The 27452-nt window shown below is 54.8% G+C and overlaps 5 protein-coding genes across 5 annotated transcripts; 2 read left to right on the top strand and 3 right to left on the bottom strand.

The window, feature by feature from the left end:
* Window positions 1–220: 220 nt before the first annotated feature.
* On the bottom strand, window positions 221–2465 carry CLUP02_03623 (WD domain-containing protein; the record flags this gene model as incomplete). Its single annotated transcript, XM_049282643.1, has 5 exons — window positions 221–406; window positions 526–874; window positions 933–1163; window positions 1347–1942; window positions 1998–2465. The coding sequence occupies 5 exons, from the start codon at window positions 2463–2465 to the stop codon at window positions 221–223; spliced, it is 1830 nt and encodes a 609-aa protein (XP_049139786.1).
* Window positions 2466–5119: 2654 nt separating this feature from the next.
* CLUP02_03622 (uncharacterized protein) lies at window positions 5120–7458 on the top strand (the record flags this gene model as incomplete). Its single annotated transcript, XM_049282642.1, has 12 exons — window positions 5120–5125; window positions 5196–5319; window positions 5389–5545; window positions 5620–5757; window positions 5840–6097; window positions 6164–6600; window positions 6654–6714; window positions 6777–6828; window positions 6884–7083; window positions 7144–7231; window positions 7293–7327; window positions 7380–7458. 12 exons carry the CDS (start codon window positions 5120–5122, stop codon window positions 7456–7458), a joined length of 1635 nt encoding a protein of 544 aa, XP_049139785.1.
* Window positions 7459–7675: 217 nt separating this feature from the next.
* CLUP02_03621 (ZIP Zinc transporter) lies at window positions 7676–10031 on the bottom strand (the record flags this gene model as incomplete). The annotated part of the gene is made up of 9 exons (XM_049282641.1): window positions 7676–7862; window positions 7920–8897; window positions 8978–8994; window positions 9050–9069; window positions 9122–9373; window positions 9452–9541; window positions 9634–9748; window positions 9801–9822; window positions 9871–10031. 9 exons carry the CDS (start codon window positions 10029–10031, stop codon window positions 7676–7678), a joined length of 1842 nt encoding a protein of 613 aa, XP_049139784.1.
* Window positions 10032–10110: 79 nt separating this feature from the next.
* On the top strand, window positions 10111–11671 carry CLUP02_03620 (histone acetyl transferase HAT1; the record flags this gene model as incomplete). Its single annotated transcript, XM_049282640.1, has 3 exons — window positions 10111–10129; window positions 10189–10464; window positions 10524–11671. The coding sequence occupies 3 exons, from the start codon at window positions 10111–10113 to the stop codon at window positions 11669–11671; spliced, it is 1443 nt and encodes a 480-aa protein (XP_049139783.1).
* Window positions 11672–12064: 393 nt separating this feature from the next.
* CLUP02_03619 (ATPase) lies at window positions 12065–27019 on the bottom strand (the record flags this gene model as incomplete). The annotated part of the gene is made up of 1 exon (XM_049282639.1): window positions 12065–27019. One exon carries the CDS (start codon window positions 27017–27019, stop codon window positions 12065–12067), a length of 14955 nt encoding a protein of 4984 aa, XP_049139782.1.
* Window positions 27020–27452: the final 433 nt, after the last annotated feature.

The raw sequence follows: 27452 nt of genomic DNA, 5'->3' as shown, positions 1-27452 counted from the left end.
CGACACTTTTATCTCTCAAGCTACCCCAATCTAGGATGGGGAGCTCGTGGGAAATGGCCGTTTCATGACGTGTGTGAATTCGTCAATCACCAAATAAACCGCAACGCCTCATTGATGCCATGGTAACGCAGTTGTTCGGTGCACCTGCGACCGAATCCGTATCGCCGTTCAAAGCCATTAGCTAGCCAAGCGGGAGGCTTCCATGTACGGCCGACTACATCTAGTCGTCATGGAAGAAAGTCTTGTTACCGCCCTGAAGTGGGGCTGTAGAAGGACCAGCGTCTCTCATGTCAACATCTTGACTTCCAGCAGCTTCTCGACTGGACCCAGCGACAGTGGGCTGCGTTTGTCTATAGTCGAGCTGCATGGCGCTCAAGGGTCGATTTGGCGCCTCCTGAAGGACTCGCTGTTGAAGAGAGAGTGGACGGTCGTAAAGAACATCTTCCGGAGGAGAGAAGGACCACACCTTAGTAATCTTGGTTAGCAACGAGAACCACCCAAATTTCCCAAAGAACGACAGCTTACCTCCATGACGGTACGGTTTTGTCGCAAAGCCAGAGCGACACACTTCTCATCTTCAAAAGCCACCCTCCAGACTGCCTCTCCTTGAGCAATGAGCTCTCTGACCAGGTGGCCTGTTTTCAGATCCCAGATCTTGACCCGGCCGTCACTTCCACCACTGACGACCCTCGTATCATCAAACTGCAGGCTGGTCACGCTGTTATCGTGAGCCGCAAGCCGATGAATGGGGCACATCTTCTCCAGTGACCAAACTCGCACTGACCCATCTGAGCCGCCTGTAACGAGGGTGTCTCCACGCATCTGCAGCTGACCAACGAGGGAGGTGTGACCTTGCAGGATAGCCAGGCATTCACTGAAATTGGTTAGCATGCCAAAACAGAACAAAAACCTGTGATATCCAGTGCACTTACGCTGTCCTGGGATCCCAGATGCGGACATTGGTGTCGAGACTGCCAGTGACAACTCTCTTGCCGTCAAAGGCAATGGCGTAGATCTGACTGAAGTGACCTTGGAGTGTCTGGATGCACCTGCCCTCAGATATGCTCCAGACCTTCGCCATGGTGTCGTAGCTGCCTGACACGACGATGTCTCCCTTGATCTCGAGGCATCGAACACTAGCGCCATGGCCGACAAGAACATTTCTGCATAAACCGGTGCGAATATCCCATACTCGAAGCGTCGTATCGCGCGAGCCCGAAATCGCCGTGTTTGCATCAGACATCTTCAGACACCGAACCGTTGATGTATGTCCACGGAGCGTGTGGAGGCAAGCACTGGCAAAGTTAGTATATCTAAAGCTGCTGTACCGTTTCAAGTCAACATACCCTGTAGCCAAGTTCCATACCCGCACGTCACGATCGCACCCACCACTGACGAGAATGTCATCCCAAGGAACCATCGCCCAGACACCCATGACATGGCCCTGTAGAGTGCGTTGCTGATTGCCCTTGGTATCAAAGACGTGAATCTTGGCATTATCAAGGGCCACGATAATGTACTTGGGTGTCAAGTGCAAGCTCGTAACTACACCACCTTCCTGAGTGATGTTCCTAGTGGTGCTAGTGCCACCGGATCTCCAGGCAGCCTCGACGAGATATCGCTGCTTGAAGTGCGATTTATAAGACCTCATCTTGGGTCTTGAATTGCCGGCCCCATCAAGACTACGGGATCCAGAAGCATGAGCCGTCATAGGCAACGCACCTGGGAAACTGCTGCTGGCGTAGTCGTCTCCCCATAGAGGCTGGGCACCAGGTCGAGATCCGCTGCCCATCGATGAAGCAACTTCAGACAGGCGTCTGCCGTAGTCGTGCTTAACACAAAGGTTCTTCCACGTCATGTCATCACTCAACAAGTCTCTCCATCTCCGGGATACTTGCGAGGCACGGGCCAAGACCTTGGGGTCATCTATAAAGGAGAGAATCTTGAGTAGATTAAGTCAGCAGAGCGAACCAATTGGGAATTTGGGACTTTCTTACGCGTAAACACAGCTCATCTGGAAGGCTCGTGAATGGATCCTTCTTGAGAAGAGGGCTGACGAACTGGTGAACGAAGCTCAGCTGTTGACTTGTGCACATGTTCAGAAGATCGGCCAGGAGGCGAGTACGGTGAGGGGCGCCAGAGTTCTTGAAGTGATGGCGCACTTTGGCAAGAAAGAAATCTTCGTCGTCGGCGGCATCGCTCCAGTCGAGTTGATGATGTGAGGGGCCTGGCGAGGCAGCTGGTGTGGGCGGGGGAGGTGGCGAGCCCGTCAACTGCTGATCGAAGTCTGCAGCAGGAGTAGTCATGCTGGGTGTGGGCGGTCCTCTGATGTGCCCCGGCCTTTGAGGCATCTTCTCGAGTCTGGTGCTGCTGGAACTGGATCCAGTGTTGAGCGTCATGTCGTCGCTGAGCATGCTCCCCCTTCTCTCAGAGAAACTTAGTGGTCTATTGTTGTAGCCTGCCATGATGATTTGTGATATGAAGCAATCGTATTTGGAATTATCGTCGACTGAGTATTCGTGGGTGAATAAGGCTTCGCCGAGAGGAGTTCTCTTGATGCGGTCGTCGAACGTAGGTGGACTCGGAGGCCGTTTCGTAGTATGCGGAGTCGTTACCGAGGGTTCATTTATAATCGAAAATCAGTGGACTCTCAGGAAATGACCAGGTCGGCGCGACAGCTCAGATGGGCAAGGAGAGAAGAAAAAAGTCCTGGTCAGTGTGAAGTCGACGCAATATCCGCCGAGTCTGTCGAGGCGAGGACTGTACGACAGCACGAGGGGGTGATGGCAAATCGTAGGCACGTTGGCAATCAATGCGCAAGTCTCACGGGCTCGAGCGACTCGGATGACGGCAATGACTCGGTTCGGCGACGATATTGGATATTGCGTGCGAATGCGTATGGGCAAGGCGGTGGGATGTCTCCCATGGGGAAGTGGCGGCGTCGGGTGGGAAACGTTGAAGGTGGTCGATCCCAAGATCGGAAGTCGACTTGGAACGATGGGAGGTTCTATTTGTCGGTGCCGCAGCGGTAGTGAATAGCGTACGTGCTGTATGTGTACGGAGTATGGGGCCAACGGGAGACGGGAAGCTTAACAATCGGAGGTGTCAAGCGGAAAGCGTGGGTCGTCTTGGACCTTGTAGTGGAATGCTCCAGGGCGACTCAATAGAAAGTGGATTGTTTGGTGGTATCGGAGGATTTCGCTTGATTGACGCCCAAATGCCTTTTGCAGCTCCCTGCAATGTAATGTCTCTCGCCTTTTTTTTTTTTTTTGTGGTTGTCGTTGTAGGGAGCGATGGTAAAGATGGGTAGGAGGGGGGAAGAAAGAGAGGAGAAGGGATGGGATTGGATTGGAGAGGAGAAATCCAGCTGCAGAGTGTTTGTAGGCCGGGATTGGGGATCTTGGGGAAGAGGGAGTGAAGGAGGAGAGGGACGAGATAGGCCCAGGCACTTTGAGGTAAGACAGACTGACTCTGAGCACGTCTACTCCGTACGCCTCTGCGAGAGAGTGTGTGTGGATGGGTGTGGGGGGGAGAGATGGGTGTGTGTTCCGGACAGGGAAGACAAGAGGAAGGAAATGGGTGAAAGAAGTTGGAACTTGGGGACCGTGACGAGCAAGACCAAAGAAAGGCAGAGCTGGTGCAGACGGAAGGAGAGATCGAGAGGAAGTCAAGGCTCAAGACGCTGAGCCAAGTAGAAAGGCACGGTACCTGGCTATGGGCAGGTAATAAACCAAGCTGGAAGCAATGTGACGGTGGAACGCACCTCAGAGGCGAAGGTGAAGGCGAAGGCGAAGGTGGAGGCGGTGGGTGGCCCTGGTTTTCGGGGGAAGGAAAGGATGGAGGATGCAGAGAGGACGGGACGGGAAGGGCAAGGGGGCGCGACGGGACCGCGCTAGGAGCAGGTGCGCCGAAGAAGGCCTGGGCTCGAGACGATGTGGGTAGAAAAAAGGTAGGTACGCAGGTACGAGGCACAGCGCCTTCCACGGTTGTAGAGAGCATTTTGGGGAGGGATTGGAAGGAGCAGACCGCGGGACAAGGGCAGGTGCAAGTGCAAGTACCAGTGCCACCCAGGTCACGGTGCATTCGTCTTTCTTTGTCTTCTTTCACCACTTGGATACAACACGGTAAACCCAAAGTTACAGCCTACTCTGTATACGGACCTGAGCGACGGGTTACTACTTTACTACTTGATTTGGTAGGTGGCACATAATGGATCCGGCATGCCAACCGCCAGAGAGCGAGAGAAACACAGACACACTATGGACGGAAGAGGGAGAGAAGAAGGGGCGGCGAAGAATGGATGGAAGGCGCATTGAAGCTGATTGATCTTGTCGAAGCCAGTCCTCACTAGGTAAGGTAGGTACTCAGGTAGGTAGGTACCTCGCCTTACCTTACCTACCTTACCTACTTTACACCCGACCAGGGTACAAAGAGCTCTCTCGTCTTTTCGTACAAGACAAGTAAGTCCAACAACAATTCAATTTTTCGACTCGACATGTAGGTAGGTAATCAAGCAAGCCTCCAAGGTAGACGAGAGGGGGAGGAAACGTCATCTCATGTTGAATCACCTACACACAAAGACAATGCCTACTCATTCTCACACCGCCTCCTTTCTTGCACCAACACGACTACCGTCAATATGAATTTCTCTCTCTTCAGACACCGACGCAGGCTCAGGCTCATGATTCCCAAACAAACCAGATTTTTATACTGGGTCTTTCTCTAGCGTTGTTTCGTTCCGTGCTGTCCTCCTCTAAACTGACACCAACCCTCCTTTACAGCTCTGACACTTGACACTCGAGAGCCGGCCTGGTAATCTACCCAAAGCGCACATCGTCTACGATGGAAGGCACACCACCCCGGCACACCTCGTCCATGTACTACTACGAATAAACGACGGACACGCACACACGCAACACTTTCACCCACCAGCGAAACCACTGCCAGCTACACAAACGCACACGCTCGCTTTCTTGCCTGGGAATATCAACGTCGGCCGCTCGTCCTGGTCTATCTAGATATCGACGTTTGGGGCAAGCCTGTCATCACTTTTGTTACCTCCGGCTTTGGAATGACAGCCTTCAACGGGCTCTGAAAACGCTCTACAAACGAACAAGTAATGACGGTATGGGCAGTCTCGGCAACTATCAACTTTCTCTCGTAGGCCTTGGCGGTTGGCTTGCCGATTCTGTCAGCCCGTTATCGCCACGGAAGAGCTCGAATGCGGTCGTAAGGAAGCCAACAAACCCATTCCTTCGACACTGGTCGCGATCGGACATTTAAACGCTGTCACTACTTCCCCGACTTCCAAAGACCATTGTTGCTCGTACATACCTACCCATGACTGACTTTCGGGTCTATTGTCTTTTACAGGCTAACCAAGACCAGCTGACAGAGAGAGTCAAGAGCACGTCTCACATTCTTTGGAGTCGCCGCAAACAATAAACCACATCTCTCTGCCCTCCGGGGTGGCCTGCAGGGTCCGAGTTAGCGGCGCTTACATGCCACCAACTAGTGTCCACCTCGTCTGCACTTGGGAGGCACCGTAGTGGGTATTCGTGACGTCGATCGGTTCTTTCATGTCAAAGTCGCGAACGAGTCTGTCTTCACTCTACACAGGCCCGAGTCGTCCAGCGCACTCACTTATTGGCTTGCCAGGCGCTCCGTACCCTCTGCTCTTTCAAGTTCCCACACCTCTCTCTCAACCTGGGATGGGGAAAGCACAATGGCGCGATGGGGAGTCACGGAGTCTGGCGTGTAAGCTGAAAAATGACTTCGCTGCGTCTTTCCCCGGTCTTGGAGGGCAGCCACAGCCGCCCTCCCATCTCTGAACCCTGAGACTCGGCACTATTGTCTGGGATGTTGTCTTCCAAGGTCTTGCAGGAACAGCCAATTTCGCATATTCAGTGTTTCTTTGCAACTATCGACTCATAATTCCGCCCAGGTTCCACCGCAGCCATGCGCATGCGACGGCGCTCTGGCCTTTGGATAAGTGCCTTTTCGATTGGAAAAGAGACGACTTCTGGCCATTTCTCTGCTCGTTGTCGAACCCAATGACACAACAACACTACGAATACGGATACAACAACTCGTTGACGTTCGCGGACGGAGACTAGGCAGGTCGTTGCGACAGCGCACGGGACATGGTTGACTTGCCAGCAAGAGAACCCGCTAAACTACCTATGATACTCTCTGGTATTTCTTCGTGCCCTGTCAATCTGTCGGTTGAAACTATCAGGTTGCGCTTTACCAGCGGCAGCCAGCAACATGTTTTCCAGAGTTCAACCGCTTTCTCTTCCAATGGAAGAAGCGTGCTTGTGCCCGAGTCGAGTCGAGCCGAACTGCAGATCCTGGACGCTAAGTCTACCTTTGGACAAGTACCTGTCGCTGCCGAATTGACCTCCCTACCTGTAAGGGAGCGTCCCTATTGTTGGCCCCGCGTTCCTCAAGCCTATCTCTCGATCCGACTAGCATGGTTGCGATACAATCAATACTGGGAACTTTTACCTCCATGTGTCCCATGGGGCCGAAAAGCAAATCTGCATCTGAACCATCCGCTGAATGCGACTGAGAAAAGTTGCAAAAAAGAGTTGGCCAATGGTGAGCAGCAACTGCGCAGGCGGCAGCAACATTCTCTACTCTCTACGCTGTAGAGGGCCATCCATTTGCGACACTGGCGGCTCAGATGCTTCAGATCTACCTCGATGTTACAGTGTAGGGGTGCAGTTATCCTCTTGCGCTCGGGCCCACTAGGGTTCACTCTCTCGAAACTCAAGTCCTCCTTGCTTCTCAAACATCGGATTGTTCGATAATGGGAGGACAGGCAATGTCAGCTTACTCATGGGATGATCTGGGCCTGAAGTAACGAACAACAAACCAGCAGATGCGTAGTGATCCAAATGCAGCGTTCAGCCTTGCAGATCTTTTCCTCGACGTTGACGCTGCGGACACCTCTCCTTCTTTCAACCTCGACTCGTCCTACTTACTACTTGAACAGTACGGATACTATTTGCTTCTTTCCGTCGCTGAGGGTTCTCCGCGCCCCGGCTCGGACAAGGACAAGCGAATGCGATGCCAAGGGCCGTCAATCCTTTTGAGCCAACCCAGTGGCCAGGAGGCGGCGCCATGAGCGCCTCGCTGGAGCCAAGGTCGTCGTACGAACTTGAAACACCCCGACCAAAAACCTAGCTCAACTTTGGACGCTCGGTCGACAAGGGCTGCCCTGGCGCCCGTCGAGCCGGCCCCTCCCATCCTTGCGCCAGCAATACCTAGCAATAGCATAGCACACATAGGCCGCGCTCCTCGGCCCCGATCAACGGACCACCGGGTCAGTTCGAAAGGTTCAGATTGATTCCGAGCCACTCGACTCGGAACTGCAGCTTCTGGAACGCGTCGAAGCGAAATTTTGCGACTGCCATGCGTTCTATGGAGATTCGAAAGCGCTTCTGGACGATCTAATAGTACAGATTCCTAAAATACATCATCTGGACTTATTTCCTCCAGATTCAGATACGAACTCAAAGTTATGGAAGTCTACACAATTATCATCGTCATGTATCAGAAGGACCTGGCCCTATTGGCGCCACGATTTACTCGTACAACAAGTCCCGACATTACGCCTTTTTCTTTCTTTCTCGAGATACAAGAGACCTTTGTCAATCGCACAGGCAATCGCTCAGTGGTGATGTCCAAACTGGGTAAGAAGCGGCAGGAGCATGCCAGCAACTGTCGCAAAAGTATCACGCATCTGCGGCCTCTGCTGGCCTCTTTGTGTGCCATTTCCGTCGGAAAAGCCGTTCATGCCGCCGTGTTCGTGCTTAGGAGAGCTGCCGTCTTCCTGCATGGCATGCATCGCAACAAACCTGGCAGGTCGTCAGTAGCTTTTCACGCTTCAACCGTAGGCTGTTGTCCAAACTTACAGAAACGTTCCTGCTGAGAAGAGCAGAAGCATACCCGTCCACCACTGACCAGATTCTCCCTCAAAATTTCCACCGCCCAAGATTCGAATGATGGCCCAGGTACTAAGAGCTCCAAAAGGGGCAGCGAGGCTGAAGACGATGAGATGTCCTCGCGCCGTTCGTTTGGACAATCCCTGCTTCAGAAGCACCGATGTCAGACCAAATGCTGCGGGCGCCTTGTGGACCATAATGGCGACGAATATTATAAGCCCCAACTTGGTGTTTGACGTGGACGTGGACGCGCCCATGGCAATGCCGTCCGCTGCGGCATGGATCACCAGACCGATGGTAGTTGCTAGGCTTCGAGATTGTTTTGGTGGGGGCGCAAGAGGCCCGAGGAAGCCTTCCGTTTCCTCGTCGCCAACGCTCGATGAACCACCAAGGTTATCCAGACTGACGTGACGCATCTGCGGCTCTGATCCGCTGCCGCCTGCTGCGTGACGGGGCAGCCTGTCGATGAGGTACATGAGAACGAAGCCGAGGATCATGGACAGGCCGATGTAGAAGGTCGGTACCTCGTTCTCGTGCTTCGGCTCATCGTGATGAGGTTCGGGGCCGGGGGCGGCTGCCGGGGGTTGCTCGTGGCCATGCTCGTCCTGCTCCTCCCGACTGTGCAGCTTTGCAGTGTGTTCCACATCACGGCCAATGGCATGAAGCTCTTCTTCAACAATCCGCACAGAGCTGACAGTGTCTGCCAACTGGGGTATTTCTCCGTCTGTCACCCATCGAATAGCGGGCCTCCCTTGCTTTCCAGCCGCATCCACCAAGCTCCTTTTGCTATGCGAGTGCCCGCCGGTGGTTGTGACAGCTTCGATACCTTCGGGTATGATGACAATCATAGATGTCCCGACCAATATACCGACTCCCACGCTTGATATCAATCGGAGTTGCGACTGTGTGAGGGTTATCGCGAGTGGTATTGAGCCGGCGAAGAAGGACCTGGGAAATCGCGGGATACGTCGTCAGTTTTACGGAGGGTTCGGAAGGCTGGGGGGCAAGCATCGCCGTGTGCAACCTACGCCAAGGCCATGACCGTCTATCGCGAAGATGATTTGTTAGCTTTCTATTATGCATAGCCTTCTAAAGTCTACCGCCTGGCTAGGAGCTGAAGCTACCCAACGTCAAGGCAGGTAAGGTTGGTATAAGAGAACAAGGGTACGTACGCTCAGCAAGAGCAGCAACAGTAGTCCTCCCATACTCGAGTAGAGAGCGTCGATCCGACTGCGATTCGGCGTGTGCGTAAATTGGAGAGGGACGGTTGAGAGGGAAGAGTAAGAAGAGAGAGTGGAAGAGGGTTGGTCGAGGCTTTGTTGGATCACGCCAGCATGTCTGAAATTCCTCAATTGTCGATGGCAGCTCTGGCGCAGTTGCGATTGGCTGAGGTGGGAAATCGGCAGATGGCCAAAAAGATTGAGCTGTTCGAACTTCTGCCCTCGACTCTTTTCTTTGCCCTTTCCTTCTCTTTAGGTTAAATTCGAGAGCTAGGAGTGCACAGGGAGAATTATCGTCGAGGTTGGGGGAGCTGAGATGGCTCGCAATGGATGGCGCACCTACCGGGACAGCGGGCGCAACATCATTGGTCGCTAGACATTTCCATTGGCATTTCCAAGGTTCCTTGCTTGCTCGCTTTCTGTGACCCCCCTTGATGCCCTTGAAATTCCCCTCTACTGCGTACCTAGGCTCCAGGCGCCCCCCTTCTGGGCCTTGTCACCCCATGTCGTAATCCTGTGGCTCCTTCCCGTGGCTGCTTCCTGCTTCCTGCTGCTTGCTGCTTGCTCCTTCTGCGGCTGCTGTGAGGATAGACCAGAGCTAAGTCATTTTAGGTACTAGCGCTCCTCGAACCGATTGATCCAAGAGGGCTCGACTGTTGTGAGCCACTCAATCCAACTGCAGCGGGGCTCAATTAACTTACAGGCGCGTCTCGTCGCGACACTGCTTTAGACTGCGCGTTCCCCCCGAGGCTGATTTCGTCGCAAAAAAAGAAGCTCTCGATCGACCCTCGAGGACAACCTCGACAAACAAACAAAACCTCGAGCGCCTTTTATTGTAGCCGCGAGACGACGAATTTTTCATCGCAATACTTCCTTGTTCGCACAAGAAGGCCGCAGAATACTCACAGCATCGTCTCTCCCACCATACCTACATCGATACCATGGCTGAGACTGACGAGTGTATGAATCTCAACTTCCTCGTACTCCATCGTCGCAACGATCACTGACACGCTGGATAGGGTCGGCCAACGCCACCGAATCGCTGAACATCAGCTTGATCGCACCTGCTACCGGGGCTACAAAGACGATTGCCACATTCAACCCCAAGTTTACGTACTCCATCTTCGGCGATGATGAACGCATCTTTGGATACAAGGATCTCAGGATCAACCTGCGCTATCGCACGTTCGACATGCGCCCCAATGTTCAGATAACCTACGGCAAGAAGTTCCAGTCCGTTGGAGAGACTGAGGCGGCAGACGTCGATGCGACTCTGAAGGAGCACCTGCCGTTGGGTAAGTCACGCTGCTCTGTCGCGGACGAAGACATTTCGCTGACCGTGAACCTATCGCAGTCGCCTTCCAACCCGCACGCGAATTCAACACAAGCTCTCAGAGCCAACCCGCCGACTGGACTCCTCCCGGCAGCCTACACTCGAGCTTCGAGGGACCTGACGGAACGTACGAGGTGTGGAAGGGAAGTCTCGCGGACCCTGCTGTCCGTCAAATCGTCACCCGTGTCGAGATTATGGTTCCAATGTTCATCGAAGGTGGCTCGTACGTCTCTCGCGACCCGGAAAATGAGGAGGATCCGTGGAAGGTCCTCGAGGATGCCAATCGCTGGACTACATTCTTCCTGTACAGGAAGCAAACATCCCCAGAGACCTCCGACAAGCCTTCCTACACCTTTGTCGGTTACTCAACCATTTACAAATTCTTCTGTTTCCGGCCGCCGACGCCGCCGTCATCCGAGTGGGATCTGCCAAAGGAGGAGTTTAACCTGCTGGAGGAGCTGCCCTGCCGATCTCGTCTGTCGCAGTTCTTGATCTTGCCGCCTTTCCAGGGCAAGGGCATCGGTGCCCGCCTCTACAAGACCATCTTCGAGCATTACTACAACAACCCACAGACCCTGGAGCTGACTGTGGAGGATCCCAACGAGGCTTTCGATGACATGCGCGACTTGGCTGATATCACCTTCCTGCGGGCACTGCCAGAGTTCAGCAAGGTGAAGATCAATACGAGCATTGCTATCCCTAGCCCTCCCAGCGGTACCGTACCCAAGGACCTAGTGGACCAGGAGCTTCTTAGAGAGATCCGTCAAAAGACCAAGATCGTCGAGCGTCAGTTCAAGCGCCTGATTGAGATTCAGACCATGTCACAGCTTCCCGAGTCTGTCCGGGTAGGATTCGGCGATGAGAAGAAGCCGACACCTACCAAGCAGGACAAGCATCAGTACCGTCTGTGGCAGCTGTTTGTGAAGCAGCGCCTGTACAGGCAGAATGCCGATGTGCTCGGTCAACTGGACCAGTCTGAGCGGTCAGAGAAGCTCAACGAGGCCCTGGTCAGCGTCGAGCTCGAGTACGCCAGAATTCTTGACTGGCACGCTCGTTGGGTGAAGAACATGGCTGCTTCCTCCGCCGAGGACTCGGGCGGCAAGCGTAAGTCTGTGGATGACAGCGAGGAGCAGGGTGCGGCCAAGAAGGTCAGAGTTGAGAGCGCCTAGCGTGCTGCATTTCTCCCGTTGAGGCCTAAAAGGACGCGAGGATGGACCGGTTAGGATATGGAGTTCAAGGGTGGTCTTGCAGTGTATTTTCCCTCTCTTTGCAATTCTACGCGCTGGCTACGGCGGCTACGGCCCGGGTTGATACCACATAAGAAAGTCCACGGCTAGCTTCACAATACAATGGAATGTAATTGGCAATGCCTTGCTTTTGATTTCTGTCTAATTCTAAAACTTTTACAAAGGCACATTTTTCAACGCCGTCCTAATCTCGCAAATAACAACAGTGACAATGATGAATCCTGTCCCAAACTCCATGTTACCACGAAAGCACTAAAAACACGTACAACTTTTCTCTTCCTGATTTCCCATTTTTTTCCTTTTCCATGTTTCCCTTCACGAGTTGACCTCGGCAAACCAGGTCCTCAACAACCCAGCCAACGCGCCGGGCAGGTCCTCAAGGTTGTGCACAATCAAGTAGTACTGGAAGGGGAAGGTATCGAGATACCTCTCAATCACGACGCGGCTCACGCCGTGCTCGTCCTTTACGAACTTCGCCTCCTTGAGATCCAACACGCTGTCGCCCTTCTTGTTGCCCGTGTCGTCCATGACGATGAAGACGACCATGATGCGCTCCTCCATGGCCTCGCGGAGCAGGCGGCGGATGGGCTCGTGCTGGTTCGATGGCGTCAGGCCGTCGGACAGGATGAGCGCCAGCTGCCAGAGGTCCTCTGTGCCGCCGCCGCGCGACGGGTTCTGCAGGCGCGCGGCGCGGAAGTGGTCGATTGTGCGGCGGACTAGTAGGGCGATGTCGGTGCGGTCCTGCTTGAAGTGGAAGTGCTGCAGGACTTTTGCGCCGGCGTCGTGGGAGGCAAAGGGGGAGGCGAAATCGTGCGCCAAGAACGTGTCTGCGCCGAAGCCGAGGACGCCGACTTGGCCGACCTCGAGCATCGTCAGGGCGCGGGAGACCATGACGAGGGACTCGAGGGCGAGGTTGCCAGAGGAGGACTCGCCCATGCTGCGGGAGTCGTCGACGGCGAGGAGGATCTGGTAGGAGCGTTTTGTGGGCACGGCGCGGCGCATCCAGATCTTGTCGCGCTTGTAGGAGGAGGCGATGTAGGGGATGATCTTTTTGATGTTGAGGCGTTTGCCGGTGCGGTAGGAGCCCGAGAGCTTGGTGGATTGGGACGGGGTGAGGATGAGGCGGAGCTGGGAGGTGAGGGAGAGGGAGAGCGGGTGGGTTTTGGTCTGGAAGGTCGTCCAGGACTGGAGGGCTTCGGAGAAGTCGCCGAGGGGTAGGGTGTTGTCGTCCTCGCTGATGTGCGTCGTCGAGAGCTGCGTCGACGTCTCTTCGATGGCTTGCTCCTCCTCCTGGTCACCGTCTCTGGGGACCTCGTCTTCCTCGGGCGACGGCTCGCGGTCAAAGTTGCCCTGTCGCGTTTTAACGCCCGAACGGCCGTCGTCCTTGTCGGCGCCACCGTCTTTATCCTGTGCCTCGGGGGCCTCATCCGCCTCGGTATCCATCTTGTCTGTGGTGTCCTGCTCCATATCCACGTCCTGGTCCTCGGGCATCACGCGGCTCTGCGGGTCCTCCTTCTCCTCGTCAATGGCCATGGCCTCATCGATCGGCTGCACCTGGTCCTCAGATGCGGAGCCCATGGCCTGCGCATCGACAGCGGTCTCGTCATCCTCGAGGTGCTGGAACTCGCGGGCGCCGAGGTCCGCGCTGGTATCCTGCGGCTGCTTCTTCTCACCGTCCTCTTTGCCATCCTGCTTCTCGGGGTCCTTGATGTCGTTCTGTTGGCGATGCCAGCGCTCCAGGGCGTCGCCGAGCTTCTTGAAGGGATCCTGGCGGCTCTTCTCCTCGGCCGAGTTGTCCTGGTCCTGATCGGTCGGCTGCGCCTGGTCGTCGGACCGGGAGAGCTGGCCCTTCTTTCCGGCACTCGTCTGCTGCTCTGCGGAACCTTCACCCGCGTCGCCGTCGTCGCGCTGGGCGGCGTTGTTGTTGAAGTCGTTTTCGACGTCCATCTGGTCGACGTCTTGGTCCTGGCCGCCGCCCTTGACGTCGCTCGGCGCAGCGTTGGCGTCAGCGTTGGCATTGTCCTTGGGCGGCTCCGCGAGGGCATCGGGTTGCTCTTGCCCGGCAGTCTCTTCTTCCTCTTCCTCCGCCTTGGGCTCCATGTCGAGCTCAGGTTCGCCCGCGAGGTCTTCCTCGGGCGCTTCCTCCTCCTTGCCGTCCTCATCTTCCTCTTCAGGGCCCTTCTCATCGGGTCGCTGGGTGTCCTCTTCTCCATCCTCAATGTCGGATTCATGCTGCTCCTTGGCATCTTCCTTTTCAACGTCGGACAACTTGTCAAGCTCATCCTCCTCGGACCCGGCATCTTCGCCTTCCTCCTCAAAATCAAAGTCCATCTCCTCAGGCATCTCAAGAGCATCGTTCTCTTCGACGTTCTGGTCTTGCTTGACTTGGTCGTCTTCGAACTTGGCATCCTCTTGCTCCGGGCCAGGCTCTTCGTCCTCCGCCTCCTCGTCATCATCCTGATCCATCTTGTTGTCATCCTCGGCCTCATTCTCATCAGCATTGGCGTCGGCATCGGCGGCCATCTGCTCATCCTTCTTCTGACCCTTGGCCTTCTCGCCCTGCTGGTCTTTCTCTGCTTCTTCTTCATTGTCTCCATCCCACATCTTTTCGTCGACGGCAGTGGGGTCAAAGTCATCGACATCGCCCACCTCTTCCTCCATCTCATCCTTTTCACCATCTTCGCCTTCTCCGTCGGACTTGTCTTCCTCATCATCTCCATTGACACTGCCCATTTCTCCTTCCATCTCCTCATCCGCCATGTCGACTGCATCCTTTTCGTCCTCCATCTCTCCATCCTTCTCCTTGTTGGGTTCTTGAGCGAGTTCGGTGAGGTCCTCATCAGGTTGAATGTCTTTACTAATGTCCTCTGCACCGTCTCCATCTCCAAGACCCGTACCGGACTCCATCTTTCCAGAGTCCCCAGATTGCTCGTCTGACTTTTCTTGAGGGGAGCAGAAGCCCTTGGCGGCAAGCTGAGTAAACGTCTGCGCCAGGTTGAATGTCATGTATCCGGTCGCCGCTTGCAGGCTCTGAAGCTGAGACAGGCTCTGGTGACAGGTGAGGGCGTACTGCTGGAGAATCGGGAGTACAATGGAGAAGAGTGACGAGGCGACTGCACCCATCTGGTCCTTGTCCAAGTCGACAACCTCCAAGGCGGAAAAGCAATCCTCGACCTTGGCTACGATTGCGTTGATGTGGAGTGCACTCAGTCCGGAGCTGCGGACGGTGGATGTCTTTGCCAGCCAGCCTGCATCGTCGGACGAGCTAGGCAGATCAGCCATGGCCTTCTTGTATCCTTGAACCGCGACCAGGACGGCATCACACAGACTGGAAATTGCATGCTTGAACTTCTGTGCGGTGGCATCGAGGGCCGGCAATTGGCGAGCATGGCCATTTGGAACGTAAATCCATCCTTTGACCTGCTCCAAGATGAAGTCAAGATCGCGGCGACTAGTGGAAAGCTCGTCATACATGGTCTTCGCCACAGAATTGTATCTTGTTTGCATATCGGTGTGCGATTCGTTGCTGAACTTGCCGTGCTTTGAAGCAGACGTAGACCAGCTCTCCGACAGGGTCTCGAACTCCTGCAGCGCAGTGCGCAAGGTGTTGGAAATGGGCTGGTTGTCGACCGATGCCAACCTTCCGTGAATGTCCACAATCTTGATAGCAAAGTCCAGGATTGGCTTCATCCAGCTCGTCGAGAGGCCTGCGGGCGTGCGGTCGATATCATGCCTGATAGTTGTGCCCTTCAAGCTTTCAACGGTGACAATGGCGCGGTCGAGTGAGGCAACTGCACTACGAGCAGAAGACAGAGAGCTGTGTTGGCCCAGTAAGACGGCCATCATACCCTCCATAAAACCGGTGCTTCGTTGCATCTCGGCACCGGTGAGATCGCCCGAGTATTCGTGGATCGAGGCTCTGACCTTGGACGCAATATCGACAACTTTGTGGAAGTAGTACTCGGCGGCGTCGTCGGTGCTGCCCTCCCGCACAGCGGAGGCGGGCGAGCCAGCCAGCACAATGGCAGCAGACTCTTGTCGGGCCAGCTCGTCGGTTCCGAGGTTGTATCGGAAGCCCATCTGCCTCATCATCTTAAGCACGTCGGCAAAGAGGTTGCGCTTGCGCGTCTTGAGGTGCTTGACCTGGTCCTTGGTCTCATCGGTCAAGGTGCTAGGTGTCTCCTTTCGCAGCTCGGCGATGGATGTGTTGAGCTCCTTGACGTACGAGATGATCTCCTGGGTGGCGTCGAGGGGGCTCTGGTTCGCCTGGACAGAAACGTTGGCCATGATGGACAGCGTCTTTGAGGCGTTCGAGAGACGCTTGTGTTGAGCGAGCCAGCCTGGCAAGCCTTGATCGCAGGTCTTGATGGCTGCGGGATCGACGTTGATGTCAATCGCATCCGCGGCCACTGCGTCCTGGGGAATGGGGACATCCTCGTCGGGGATGCCTTGGTCCAATATAGGCTTCATCGGCTGTCCGAGAAGGGTGCGGAATTTGCGAACAAGACGGAAGAGCTTCAAGTGAGACTTGCGTGCGCTCTCACGCAGAGCGTTGATGTTCGTGTCCTTCCAGCTGGCTAACAGTACGACCTCCTTCATAGTCTTTTCAAACGGCGCCCGTCCCTTTACAATCGTTTGGTGAACGATCTTCTCAAAGCGGGAGTAGAAACCAATGAAGTTGATGGCCGCGTCAGAGACCACTGCCAAGGAAGGGTAGTCGACTGTGAGCAGCTCGAGGTGCTTTTGCAGCTGTCTCAGGAGTCTAAGGCGGGCAGAGAACTGTCCAATGATTGCAGTCAAGAAGTACGTCTCGAGCTCTCTGACGAGATTGACCGCGTAGTCCTTGAGCTCGGGAGAGTCGACGAGAGATAGAGGCGTGGCAATAAGGACCTGGTAGGCGACAAAGAACCACGAGTCGGCGTCTTCCGTGCACTTCTGGGCTTCCATATCGAAGAGCTTCGCCCACGTCGAGAGCTCCAGGCGTCTCCAGCTGATGATGGTATCCGTGAGCGATGTGTAGAGAGCAGGGGCTCCGTAGATGGCGGGAGCGTAGCCCCCGTGCTGCCACTCGTAGACGATGCCGTGCAGGTGCTCCAGCTTGGGGAGGATCTTTGCCAGGGGCTCCGAGTGGGTAAGCTGGAGGAGCTGGTCGCAAGCTGCACGCACATCTGCCAAAGGCTGCATGTGACCGATCTCGTCTACTTGTTGGAGATCCCGGAAGCGGGCCTCTACCTTGTCGACGAGCGCAATCAGGCGACGAACCTCGGGCAGGTTGGCGTGAGTGTAAAAGTTGTACGTAGCGCTCACCCCGTTCGCGGTGAGCGTAGTCATTTGCTCGTCAATGGACCAGAGAGTCAGGGGAAGGAGACGACGCGTCATGTTCGGCAGGACAGCGTACTTGTCCTTGTTATCCGCCGCAACGCTGTTCCCAACCTTCTTGCAGACGTTCGTCAATGCTTCGGAAGGGGTGAGTTGCTCCAGGAAGACCTTGCGATGAGATTCTGCCAGACGGACTGACACATCGCGAACCTTCTGGTGGCCAATGGCGGGCTTCTCTTCTTCTTCCTGATCATACGTGGGGAAGAGCTCATTGAACTCTTCCTCGTCAACCTCCTCCTCGTCCTCCCAGCTTCCCTTGTGTCGGTAAAGGTTTGTTCTGGCCTCCTCGGCTTTACGATCTTCTTCGAGTTTTTTGGCCCATTCTTGGTAGAACCTGTGAATGCATTCAAAGAGCGCTTCGCGGATACCACCGCTCAACTTGGACAAGCCCTCGACTGACACGATCAGACCAATGTAGTCGAGAAACTCCAAGCTCTTGTTCGGCATCTTTTTGAGCCCGTGGTGGTACGGCAGGCCGCCAGTGAAAGGTGTGAGGTACATGAGGTTTTCCTCCGGGTTCAAAGATCCATTTTGCTCTCTCAAGGTGGTAAGTCCTGTACTCAACGAAAGACCAACCTGGATACAGCCGAGAAGATTGACGAGAGGACGAGTCATATCTTGGTAGGCATGGAATCGATTGGCAAGGCGGTCGATCATCAGAGCTAGATTCTGCTTAAGGAGACCAATCTCCGGCGCTGGATCACGGCCAGGTGGCAAGTAGACGAGTTTGGTGTGGGTGTTGTAGAGATCTTGGTCTCTGACCATTTTTAGGATGTTGTTGAAGTCTGTCTGAACATAGTTGAGTTCTGATCGAACCGGTCGGTACAGCAGCTGCGCCGGTGCTGGCGCAGATCCCAGTGCGGTCACTTCCTCTTGCGCAAGCTGGATGCGAAGAGAGGTCTGCTGTCCAGTGAACTGGGTTTCAAAGTCCAACAACGATGAGAGCTTATGCTGCAGCTGGTTGGTCAACTCATCATGGACGTCCTTTTCGAACTGCGGTCGGAGTTGCGGGTCGAAAGATTTGTCGGGCACGTAGAGCCTGATGGCGCCGTTGGCAAATTCGGACCATGCCATGGCAGTAAACCCGGGCATCATGGAGGCCTCAACAGTCTCGGTCTCATCGGGGTTTTCAAACAGCCTGTCAGATGCTACGACGTAAAGCATCGCCGTACTGAAGTGATCCTCGACAAGTCGCGGCAGATGCTGTGGCCATTCGCTGCACTGAAGCGCTTTCCCAAACCCAAGACCCAGGACTTTTCCCACAGTGCCCAAAGTGTCATCTTGTTTGTTGTCCTCGAACATTTGGTTGATTCTGTTGTATAGCGTCTCACTGTGGACGTCTCCTTCATCGCTATACAGGCTGAAGATATCTGCGATAAGTGACTTTATGACTCTGTTGAGGGCAACGATTTGATTCTTCTGCAGCACCGGAGCCAAGGCGGCCACGGACCGGCCCAAGGCAGGGAGCTCGGTCTCCAGGAGACCCAGGGAACGCAGACTAGTTGATTGAATCGAGTTGAGTCTTGACAAGAGCGACGTTGCGAGTCTGCCATTCCACACATGAGTGCCCGGGTCTTGGGACGCAAGCTGGCCAACCGTAAGCGAATGCGCTTCTCTAGACTGGAAGCTGCCTAGGCGGATCTGGTCGATGGTATTCTGGTTCGACAAGACCGTAAGTTCAGCGTCGTTGGCGCCATAGGGCACAGCTTCCAGGTATTGGCCGGCATGAGATTTCAAGAGGGAAGCCTGGCGGAGGGTCTCGAACTCTGCTGCGAAGAACGGTTTCACTTCGCTTGTCTCGGAGCCCACCTTGGATTCCAAAAGTTCAATCTCCTTGGACAGGTCCTGGATGAGCTCGGTGGCGTCGAGATCAGTGCCTCGCACAATCTGATCCGCCTTGACGAGGGTTGACATGGCTCTAGCGAGGTCAGAGACGGATGCCTTGACCTTCCATTTGAGCTCGTCAAGTCGAATACCCAGACGCTCAACCTCTTGACTTCTCTTGAGGATCTCTTCGCTCATGATGGGGAGCGGCTTAATTCGCTTCCACATGATCTCCATGCTCAAGCCAGTGGTCAGGCGGAAGCCAGTGGTGAAGTCTTCTTCCACGGTCTGAAGATAGCGATCGGCAAGCTGCTTGTTGATGGAATGTGTTTCTGATGAAAGAAGCTTCTGCACGGCCTCAACACCATGGACCAAGTGAGCCTGGAAGCGTGCCTCCTCAAACAGGTCCCCAGTTGTCAGGTGGAGGGTTCGCCACCAGAAGTCCAGCATGTTCCGGATAACCTGGGCACGTTCCTTCCAGCCTTGGGCTGTCGCGAGGTTGGACTGGATGAAGGTCTTGATGACCTGGAGAGTTCTTGACAGGAACTTTGATACCCTAACCGTGGAATCCTTGGCTACTGCTGCGATGCGATCCGAGACGATGGATCGTTGAAGTCGGTTCAGAGAAGCGAGCTTCACCGCCTTGGCCTTGGTGGCTTGTGCAGAAATGGCAGACTGGCAACGTTGGACCTCCAAGAGGAACTCGTAGCAGACAGACAGCCAGAAAGGCAATTCGTCGTTGCTGCGACCCAAGACTCTCACCATGGAAGCGTTGTGAAGAGGGTTAAGAGGCTGGGCTTCTCTGAGACCCGAGTCGGACCCAGGCAGTTTGGCATAGAGTTGGGAAATTGCGCTGCGGAGGCTAGCTGTATCGGCAGCATCGAGGAACCCGAGTTGCTCATTAAGGGAACCTTCGTACTTGTCGAGTCCGGGCCAGCTAGGATCAGCCAGGCCACGGCGCAGAGAGTGAGAGAATCTCTTCATGAGGGCTGTGTCTCTTAGCGACAGGTTTCCGAACGTGGCATGGCTGACATCGGAGGATTCGTTCGCATTCAAGGCCGAGAAGGAGATGTCCTTTGAGGAAGAGAATCGTTGCAGGTTGCTTTCCACGTGAACCTGGGATCCAGAGCTGTTGACGGTTTGCGTCTTCCTCTCGCTGAGATGGATCTCAACGGCTCTGTTTCTCATGGCTCTCGAAAGCTCTCCATACCGGGGATCGACGGTGAGGAAGATACGGAACTCTGGGTGCGGTCTGATGATGCGAGGCTCGCCGTTGGGCCCGCAATGCTCGTTGATACTCAAGAATCCGTTGGGCTCAAGAAGCGAGTTGAGTCTGTCCAGAACGGAGGCGTTGCACAGGTTGGCATTGTCAAGCACCAGCCACTGTCCAGTCTCCAAAGCCTTGACAATGACACCATCGAGCCACTCGAAACGGGGGTTGCTGACAGTCAACGAATTCCGCAAGACCGAATGAGCCGTGTAAAGGAGGGCTCCAATATCCGACTCACTCGACACTTCCGCAAGCAGTTGTTCGACTGCACTCCTGATGGCAGGCAGGTCATCGGTGTCTCCACGGTAGGTCTCCAAAAGGTACAGCAGAGCCAGCGCTGACGACGGAACTTGACTTGGCACTCTGGTCAGGACTGTGGTCTGCAGGCCCTCGTAAAGCTCGCGCAAAGTGGCGTTGACTTCGCGAAGAGGGTCTGACTGCTCAAAGCCACCGACCAAGTCCATTGTATCGATATCTGCATTCAGAGGGAATACAACAAGGGGCTTGCCGACGAGAGCAGCGACGTGCTCGAGAAGCACCGACTTTCCGCTACCCGAGGGTCCACTGAGGATGCATGGGATGTCTTGTTTGATGCAGATCATCAAGGACTCGATCTCAGGCAGGCGCGGAACGATATCGATGCCTGGCAGTTCCAGCGGTTGAGAAGTTTGGTTTCTGGGCAGGAGTGCATTTCCGACTTGAGAGAAGGCGGCATTGGTATCGTGGTAAAGACTGTGGCCTTCCGGCTCTCTAGCAAAGACCTCGGCAAAGAGCTTGTTGACCTCATCACGATCCATGGAGGATCGGAAGCGTTGGCGGATAATGAGGTCAAGGAAGTCATCTGGCTTGCCAGTGGCCAGAAGGGGGTCCTTGGTGGCAACGAGGTGCAGCCATCTCAGAATATCTCTCAAGTTGAACTCCCAAGGGCTGCCGTGTGCACCAAATGCCTTTTCGATTGCGACTTGGTGATCCAAGCGAGAAATGAACTGAATGACTCCGCTTACGACATCAGTTGGGATAGTCGGGAAGTTGTGTTGAGCAATAAGCAGGAGGTCTTCCGCTGTGAAGGTGTCGGCGTAAACGACGATGAATCTGTTCACAAAGGAGCTGGGAAGACCCTTTCTGCCACCTCCCTGGTGATGAGGGTTCTGTGCAGCGAACAACCTGAAGTTAGGATGCCTCCTGAAAACCTGGTCAAGTTCTGAGATGTATACCTCGCCACGATGGTCGAGACAGGCATTAAGACCTTCTAGAACAGACTGAGAGGCCAAGTTCATCTCGTCCAGCAAGACCCATTCGCCGTTCTGCATAGCCTGGAGGAAAGGAGCATCGCGCCAAGCAAAGTTGCCAGCTTCAGCGCCCTCGACAGGCATATCCGTACCAAAGAGATCCATCAGATCGGTCTGGTCTGACAAGTTGATACGAGTCAGAGGACGGCCGCAAACACGAGCCAGTGCAGCCACAAGGGTCGTCTTGCCAACACCAGGGCTACCTTCGAGCAAAATGGGCTTTCGCATTTGGAGGGAACGCATAACTCGCATGGCGTTAAGTCTCGTGGTTGGGGCGTTGAACGCAAAGCTGGGGTCTGTGGAACGGCCTGCTTCCCGGGGCAAACCGAAATCGCCGATGGACAGTCTGTCGTCGGTCAAGACGACCTCGGGCTGAGCGCGGTAGACCGCTGTGGTATCGTACCCAAGAAGTTCACTAAGCTTGTCAAGACATTTCTGCCTTTGTGAGTCGAGCGCCTTGGGGTCCATCGCCAGTAATGCCGAGGGGTTAGCACCCAAGCTGTCAATGAAGACGGTCGCTGCGCCGTGGACGATCGCAAATTGAGGTGCGGCAGGGCCGCATAGGTTGATGAAGTTAACCCAGATGAGGATGTCACGGATAGAGAAGGCGGTAGAGGACGATGATCTGAAAGTCTGGCCAAACCAATGAGCAAATTGTACCACAGGCTTCCCGAAAGCCTGGAAGGACGGGTCCAGCTTGGAAACGACAATGTCAAGCATGTCGTCCATCTCGGACATGGCAGGGACCCAGATCTCGGTAAAACGGTTCCTCAGCGCCGGCGACAGTTCTTTCTTGCCGAAATCACCTCCGGGGTTCATGGTGGCGAAGAACTGGAAACCGTCTGTCGCGGTGACGAATGAGTTGTCGATACCCTTCTCTGCCAGGAGGAGAGAGCGTCCAGGTTCGAGGACCGAGTTCAGACGCTCCAGGACCGAGTCGTCTGCGAGAGAAATCTCGTCGAGAAGGAAGTACTGGCCAGCCTTCATGGCGTGAACGAGACTTCCGTCTGACCACTCGAACAGGGCTTTGCTCTTGGCTTCCAGGGATGCAATCTTCTCCTGCGTGGCAGCGTCGACCCTGGCCAGCTTATCCGCCGCAAGCCCATGATACTGTTGCAGCAGCACGTTCAGCGGGCCTGTCGCGTCTTCGCCAAGCGCTCCAAGGAGAGCACTCAGATCACTCTTGAGTGTCTCCGAGATGGTACCGCGATTTCTCACGGGTCTCTGGGAGCCGATGAGATCTCCCGTCTCGGTGTTCTGGTGAGCGTTGACGATGTGCAACTCCTTTCCAAGTACATCGCCGAGAATCTGGCAAACGGTGGTTTTGCCACATCCAGTCTCACCCACGAGAAGGACTGGCTCATTGTTGAGGATTGCAGCATGCACTAAAACATAGAGACGACGCATGGCGCGAGTCCACACAACGCCATGGTTGTTGGCCTTGCCAAGAACCGCGGTCAAGATTGGTGATGAATTGGCAGTGTATAGGACGTCTGGGTCAATCTTGACCTTGAACACGGTCTCGATGACCTCCCTGACCGCAGTCCGTTCCTCCTCGACTCGGACACGCTCGGCGAGAAGCATGAATCCGTTGATGGCAATTTGCTCTCTCGTGTCTGCCTTTCGCAGGGCCCATCGGAACAAGTCACGGAGCGTTGCGAAACTGTCTTTTTGCTCAAACAGGCGACTCGTCTGGCGGAGACGAGAGAGCTCCTTGTAGACTGTGACGATTCGCTTGCAGTCTGAGGGTGCAGTGTTGATGCTTCTGTTTTGGAGAATGTACTCCAATTCGTCCTCGGGGATATCGTCAAAGTGCAGCTCCAAGAAACGGTTACGGAACGCACGCGAAAGCACCTTGCGGCCACCGTACAGACCAGGAGGGTTTTGTGTGGAGAAAAGCATGAAGTTCTCGTGCGGTCGCACGATTTCCTGTGTTTCGGGGATCAGGAGCTCTCGGTTGTCGTCGAGCAGACGGTTCAGTGCTTCCAGGACGTCGGTCGGAGCAAGGTTCAGCTCGTCCAGGACGATCCAGTGGCCCTGTCGCATGGCTTGCACGAGGAGACCTTCTTGGAAGCGAAGTCTTCCTGACGAGTCCGATACATACGTTCCCAGGTATTCTTGCAGGTCCGTGTGCTCGTGATTGTTGATGCGCACAAACTTGTTGCCTGTGAAGTTGGCAAGATACTCAATCATACTCGTCTTTCCTGCTGATGTCGGACCTTGGATGAGAATGGGGAATCGCCGCGTAGATGTCGCTCGCACGAGGTTGAGAAGGTTGCGTTCAACATAGGGCGTGATGATATAATCGGTTCGTTCCAGAGTTGGTTCTTCTCCCTGGGCAAGCCAGTAGTGACGGTCCTTTGCCTTGTTACGGAACCGTACGTACTGCTTACCGTCATCTGGTTGTCTTGGCGGTTGTGAAAGCAGAGACTGCGGATTGGAGATTCGGCCAAACAAGTGAAGGTCGATCAACGGCATAACCATCTTTTCCGAGTTTCTGTCGAGAAGGGTAAGGAATCCCATGGAGAAACCCTCGTACAAGGCTCGACGAATACCGTAAAAGGGGGCAATGTAGTTGACGAATGTCAAGACTCGGGTGAGAGTACGAAGACTGAAATGCGGCACTTCGTTGGCTCCGTCCACGATTCTCTTCTCCTCGGCATGTCTCTTGGTGTTCATGTACAACGCCGCAATATCATCTGCGGCATGTTCATCCTTGATGCTGCTGTTCCTCAGGTACGTCTTGACGATGGTGACCAAGTCCTTCACGTCCTTATCAGGACTGTCAACGTAGAGCTCAGTGAAACGAGACCGGATGCCGATAGGAAGATCACGCTTGCCAACATCTGTCGCCGGGTTCATGGCACCAAAGATGCGGAAGTTGGGGTGTGCTCTGATCCTCTCGATCTCTCCTGTTTCGGACAAGAGAATTGAGGGTGTCTCAACGGGTCCTGTCAGTAGGTCCGCGATGGCTTCCAAAGTGTCAGGTGATGCCAGATTAATCTCGTCGAGGAGCACCCAGTCACCATTCCGGGCGGCCTTGATGATGTTTCCCTCCACGAATGAGAATGCGAACGCGGTTGAACCTCCAGACAATTGAACCTCGAATTGTTCCAGGCTGTTGGAGAACTTGTCCCAACGGGGGCTGAGCTCCATGAGGCTTTGAAGCTTGGACTCGGTCTTGCGGCGCTTCGTTGGCTGGCCTGCCTCGTCACGGGCTTGGCTTTGCTCCCTCTCGCGCCGAGCGAGCTCGTCGACGATCTTCCTAAACATCTTGGGCGCTTCACGCCAGTACTTGGCCGCCTTCGCCCACCGTCCCTTGGCGAACGACTTTCCGAGCTGTTCGAGGTAGCGCTGGTTCTTCGTTGTCGAGATGCCGGTCGCCGAGAACAGGTCCTCGAATTCCTCCTTCAGAGGAACAGCCAGACTCCTCACGTTGACAGGCTTGAAGCCTCCGAGAAGATCTCCGGCTTCGCTCTGCTGCGAGAGGTTGATGGCGACCAGCTTGTGACCCAACGTGTCGGCCAGCTGCTGGACGACTGTCGTCTTTCCGATACCAGTCTCACCAACAAGGAGGATCGGCTCGCCAAGGTTTACAGCTACTGCGGTCTGCTCCAACAGCTTTTTTGCGTGCGTGGTACTGGCAAAGGGCTTCTTGGCTAGGGCGGCCTTGTTCACGCGGTCCTTCCGCTTGCGCAGTGTTGATCGACCAATCTTGAAAAGGCTATCGTTTTGCTCGAGCTCCGGGATGTAGCTTCCCAAGTGATGCTCGACTAGCTCCTTCGGCATATGCATCTCCTCAGCGATGCCGAAAATGAAGTGCTGCCTGGCCTGGACGTCGGGAATACCAGCGACGAAGCAGTCAATGGCCTCCTTGAACATGTTCATTCGAATAGTGTCAGTGACAGGTTCCTCGCCAGTTTTGCAGCCTGCCTCGTGTAGTGTAGCCGCAAGGCGTCTGCACCACCGCAATAGATCTCGCAAGCTGGTTTGACGGTCGGCCATGCCGCGGCTGGACAAGAGGGGAACATTGCCGGACATTGGCTTTGACAAGCGCTTGTATACAGCGAGAATACCAGGCGCAAACTTGTGTAAGATGGGGTGGGACCCAACAATGATGTCCTGTAGCTCGGTCTCTGTGGGAGTCTGTACCGAGAGTAGTTGCCAGAACCGCATGCCCAGGAGATTAGGCAGCGTCTCGCGACCATGCATGCCGCGTGAACTTCTCACCGTGCCAAAGAGACGGAATCCGTTGGCAGCCTTGATACGCTCACCTCTGCTCGGGATGAGGAGCTCGCCGCGCTCGATCAGGGGGAGAAGTGTGCTGATGACTTCGTTGGGTGCTCTATCCAGGTCTTCGATAAGAACCCAGCGACCTTCTCTGACTGCAGTTGTCAGCACACCGGCTCTCCATGAAAAGGTTCCAGGTTTTGAATCGGTTGAATAGAGTCCAATGAGCATCTTTGCGTCTGTTTGCTCATTGATGTGCAATGTCACCATCTCAGAATGCTTTCCAAACTCCTTTGCAACTTCATGAACCAGTGAGGTCTTTCCAGAGCCGGGCAGGCCATGAAGGAGAATCGGGCTTGCTTTCTTCAGGAGGCCAGCCAGGCTCTCAAGGTTTTTGGTGGTAGTGGACGTCAGCACAAGGGACGAATTCTTGTCGACCGGTCCAGACGGTCTCGGCAGTATTGTCTTGCCGTAGCACGCAACATAGAGAGTGAGTGATTGCGGTGGAAAAGAGTGGATTTCATTGCTCTGTGAAGCATCGCAGACCTCCCGGCGCAGGGTTGATACCTGCTTGATCCGCGCATCTTCATACAGACTCAGGAACCCGTAGTCTACCTCGCGCCCATCAAAGTCAGCGAGGACGGCCTCCGTCGCCCCGACGTACTCGGTGATGAGAGCCTCCAGCTTTGAGTCGGCAGCGCGAAGGAGCTGGGTGAAAATTCGGATGGCCAAGTACCGGACGGCGCGGCTCTCATGTGAGAAGAGAGTTTGCATGTGTGTTGGTGAGACCAGGATGCCATATGTCCTTTGATCGAAACAGACGAGCCGCCATGCTGCTAATAGTAGCTTCAGAAGGTCGGAATCTTGTGTGGGAGAAAAAGTGGTGAGTTTTGGGAATCGGAGGGTGAGCGTCTGGATGGTATCCGGTGTCGTTTTCGTCAAGTCGTCTCTCATGACATACTGCAGGAATTCCGATAAATACGGAGCAAATGGTAATATCCTCGCGACAGACGCAAGGATTTGTCTATTCTTGCCATTGACGGCTTGGTTGTCGAGGTTGAGGAGCCAACGGGCGCAGATATCAGGAAAGACATTCTCAAAGTGAATGAAAATTCGATCTGTAAGTTGGGGAATGAGAGCAGCCTCTGCAACGGCGTCGAGGAGGCGTGATGAGGTATGGTTTCTGATAACCTCTAGTATTTCGGTAGGTAGATGCTCCAGAACGGCCGCGTCGTTCAGGAGAGCGCTCCTCTGCGTCGACACGTCTACGGAAGCCATGGTTGTGGCTCAATTATGAGATATGTCGACGGCGGTGATGTTCATGGATGGCCAATTTGCAGGTACCTCCAACTTTTTTTTTTTTGGTCTGTACTCCAAAGAGAGAGAGGACCCTTTCTCAGCGCGCGCCAGCCAAAAGGCAACTTTTTTTTTCCCTTTGATGGGGCCCGCCGCAGTGTGTTGGACAGGGGTCCCTGCAGTGTAGGAACTCCACGGAGCGGAAGGCGGCGCTACAAAGCCCCCGAGCCAATCAAAGTGGAGACGACTCTGCACCATTCACGCGACTGGTACCACCTCATTCGCAGGAGCTCGAAAAACTTCAAGCCCAGAAGATATCCCGAGCTAAGAAACCTCCCTGTTGCTTGAGGCCGAACTCGATTCTCGACGACAATCCGCTCCGCTCAACAACGCCAATTGGCCTCGTCTCCCCTCG

The sequence above is a fragment of the Colletotrichum lupini genome, chromosome 2 (assembly GCF_023278565.1).
Source record: "Colletotrichum lupini chromosome 2, complete sequence".
Classification (NCBI taxonomy): Eukaryota; Fungi; Ascomycota; class Sordariomycetes; order Glomerellales; family Glomerellaceae; genus Colletotrichum; species Colletotrichum lupini.
The sequence above is the reverse complement of the archived record's forward strand: the minus strand, read 5'-3'. Positions and strand labels throughout refer to the sequence as shown.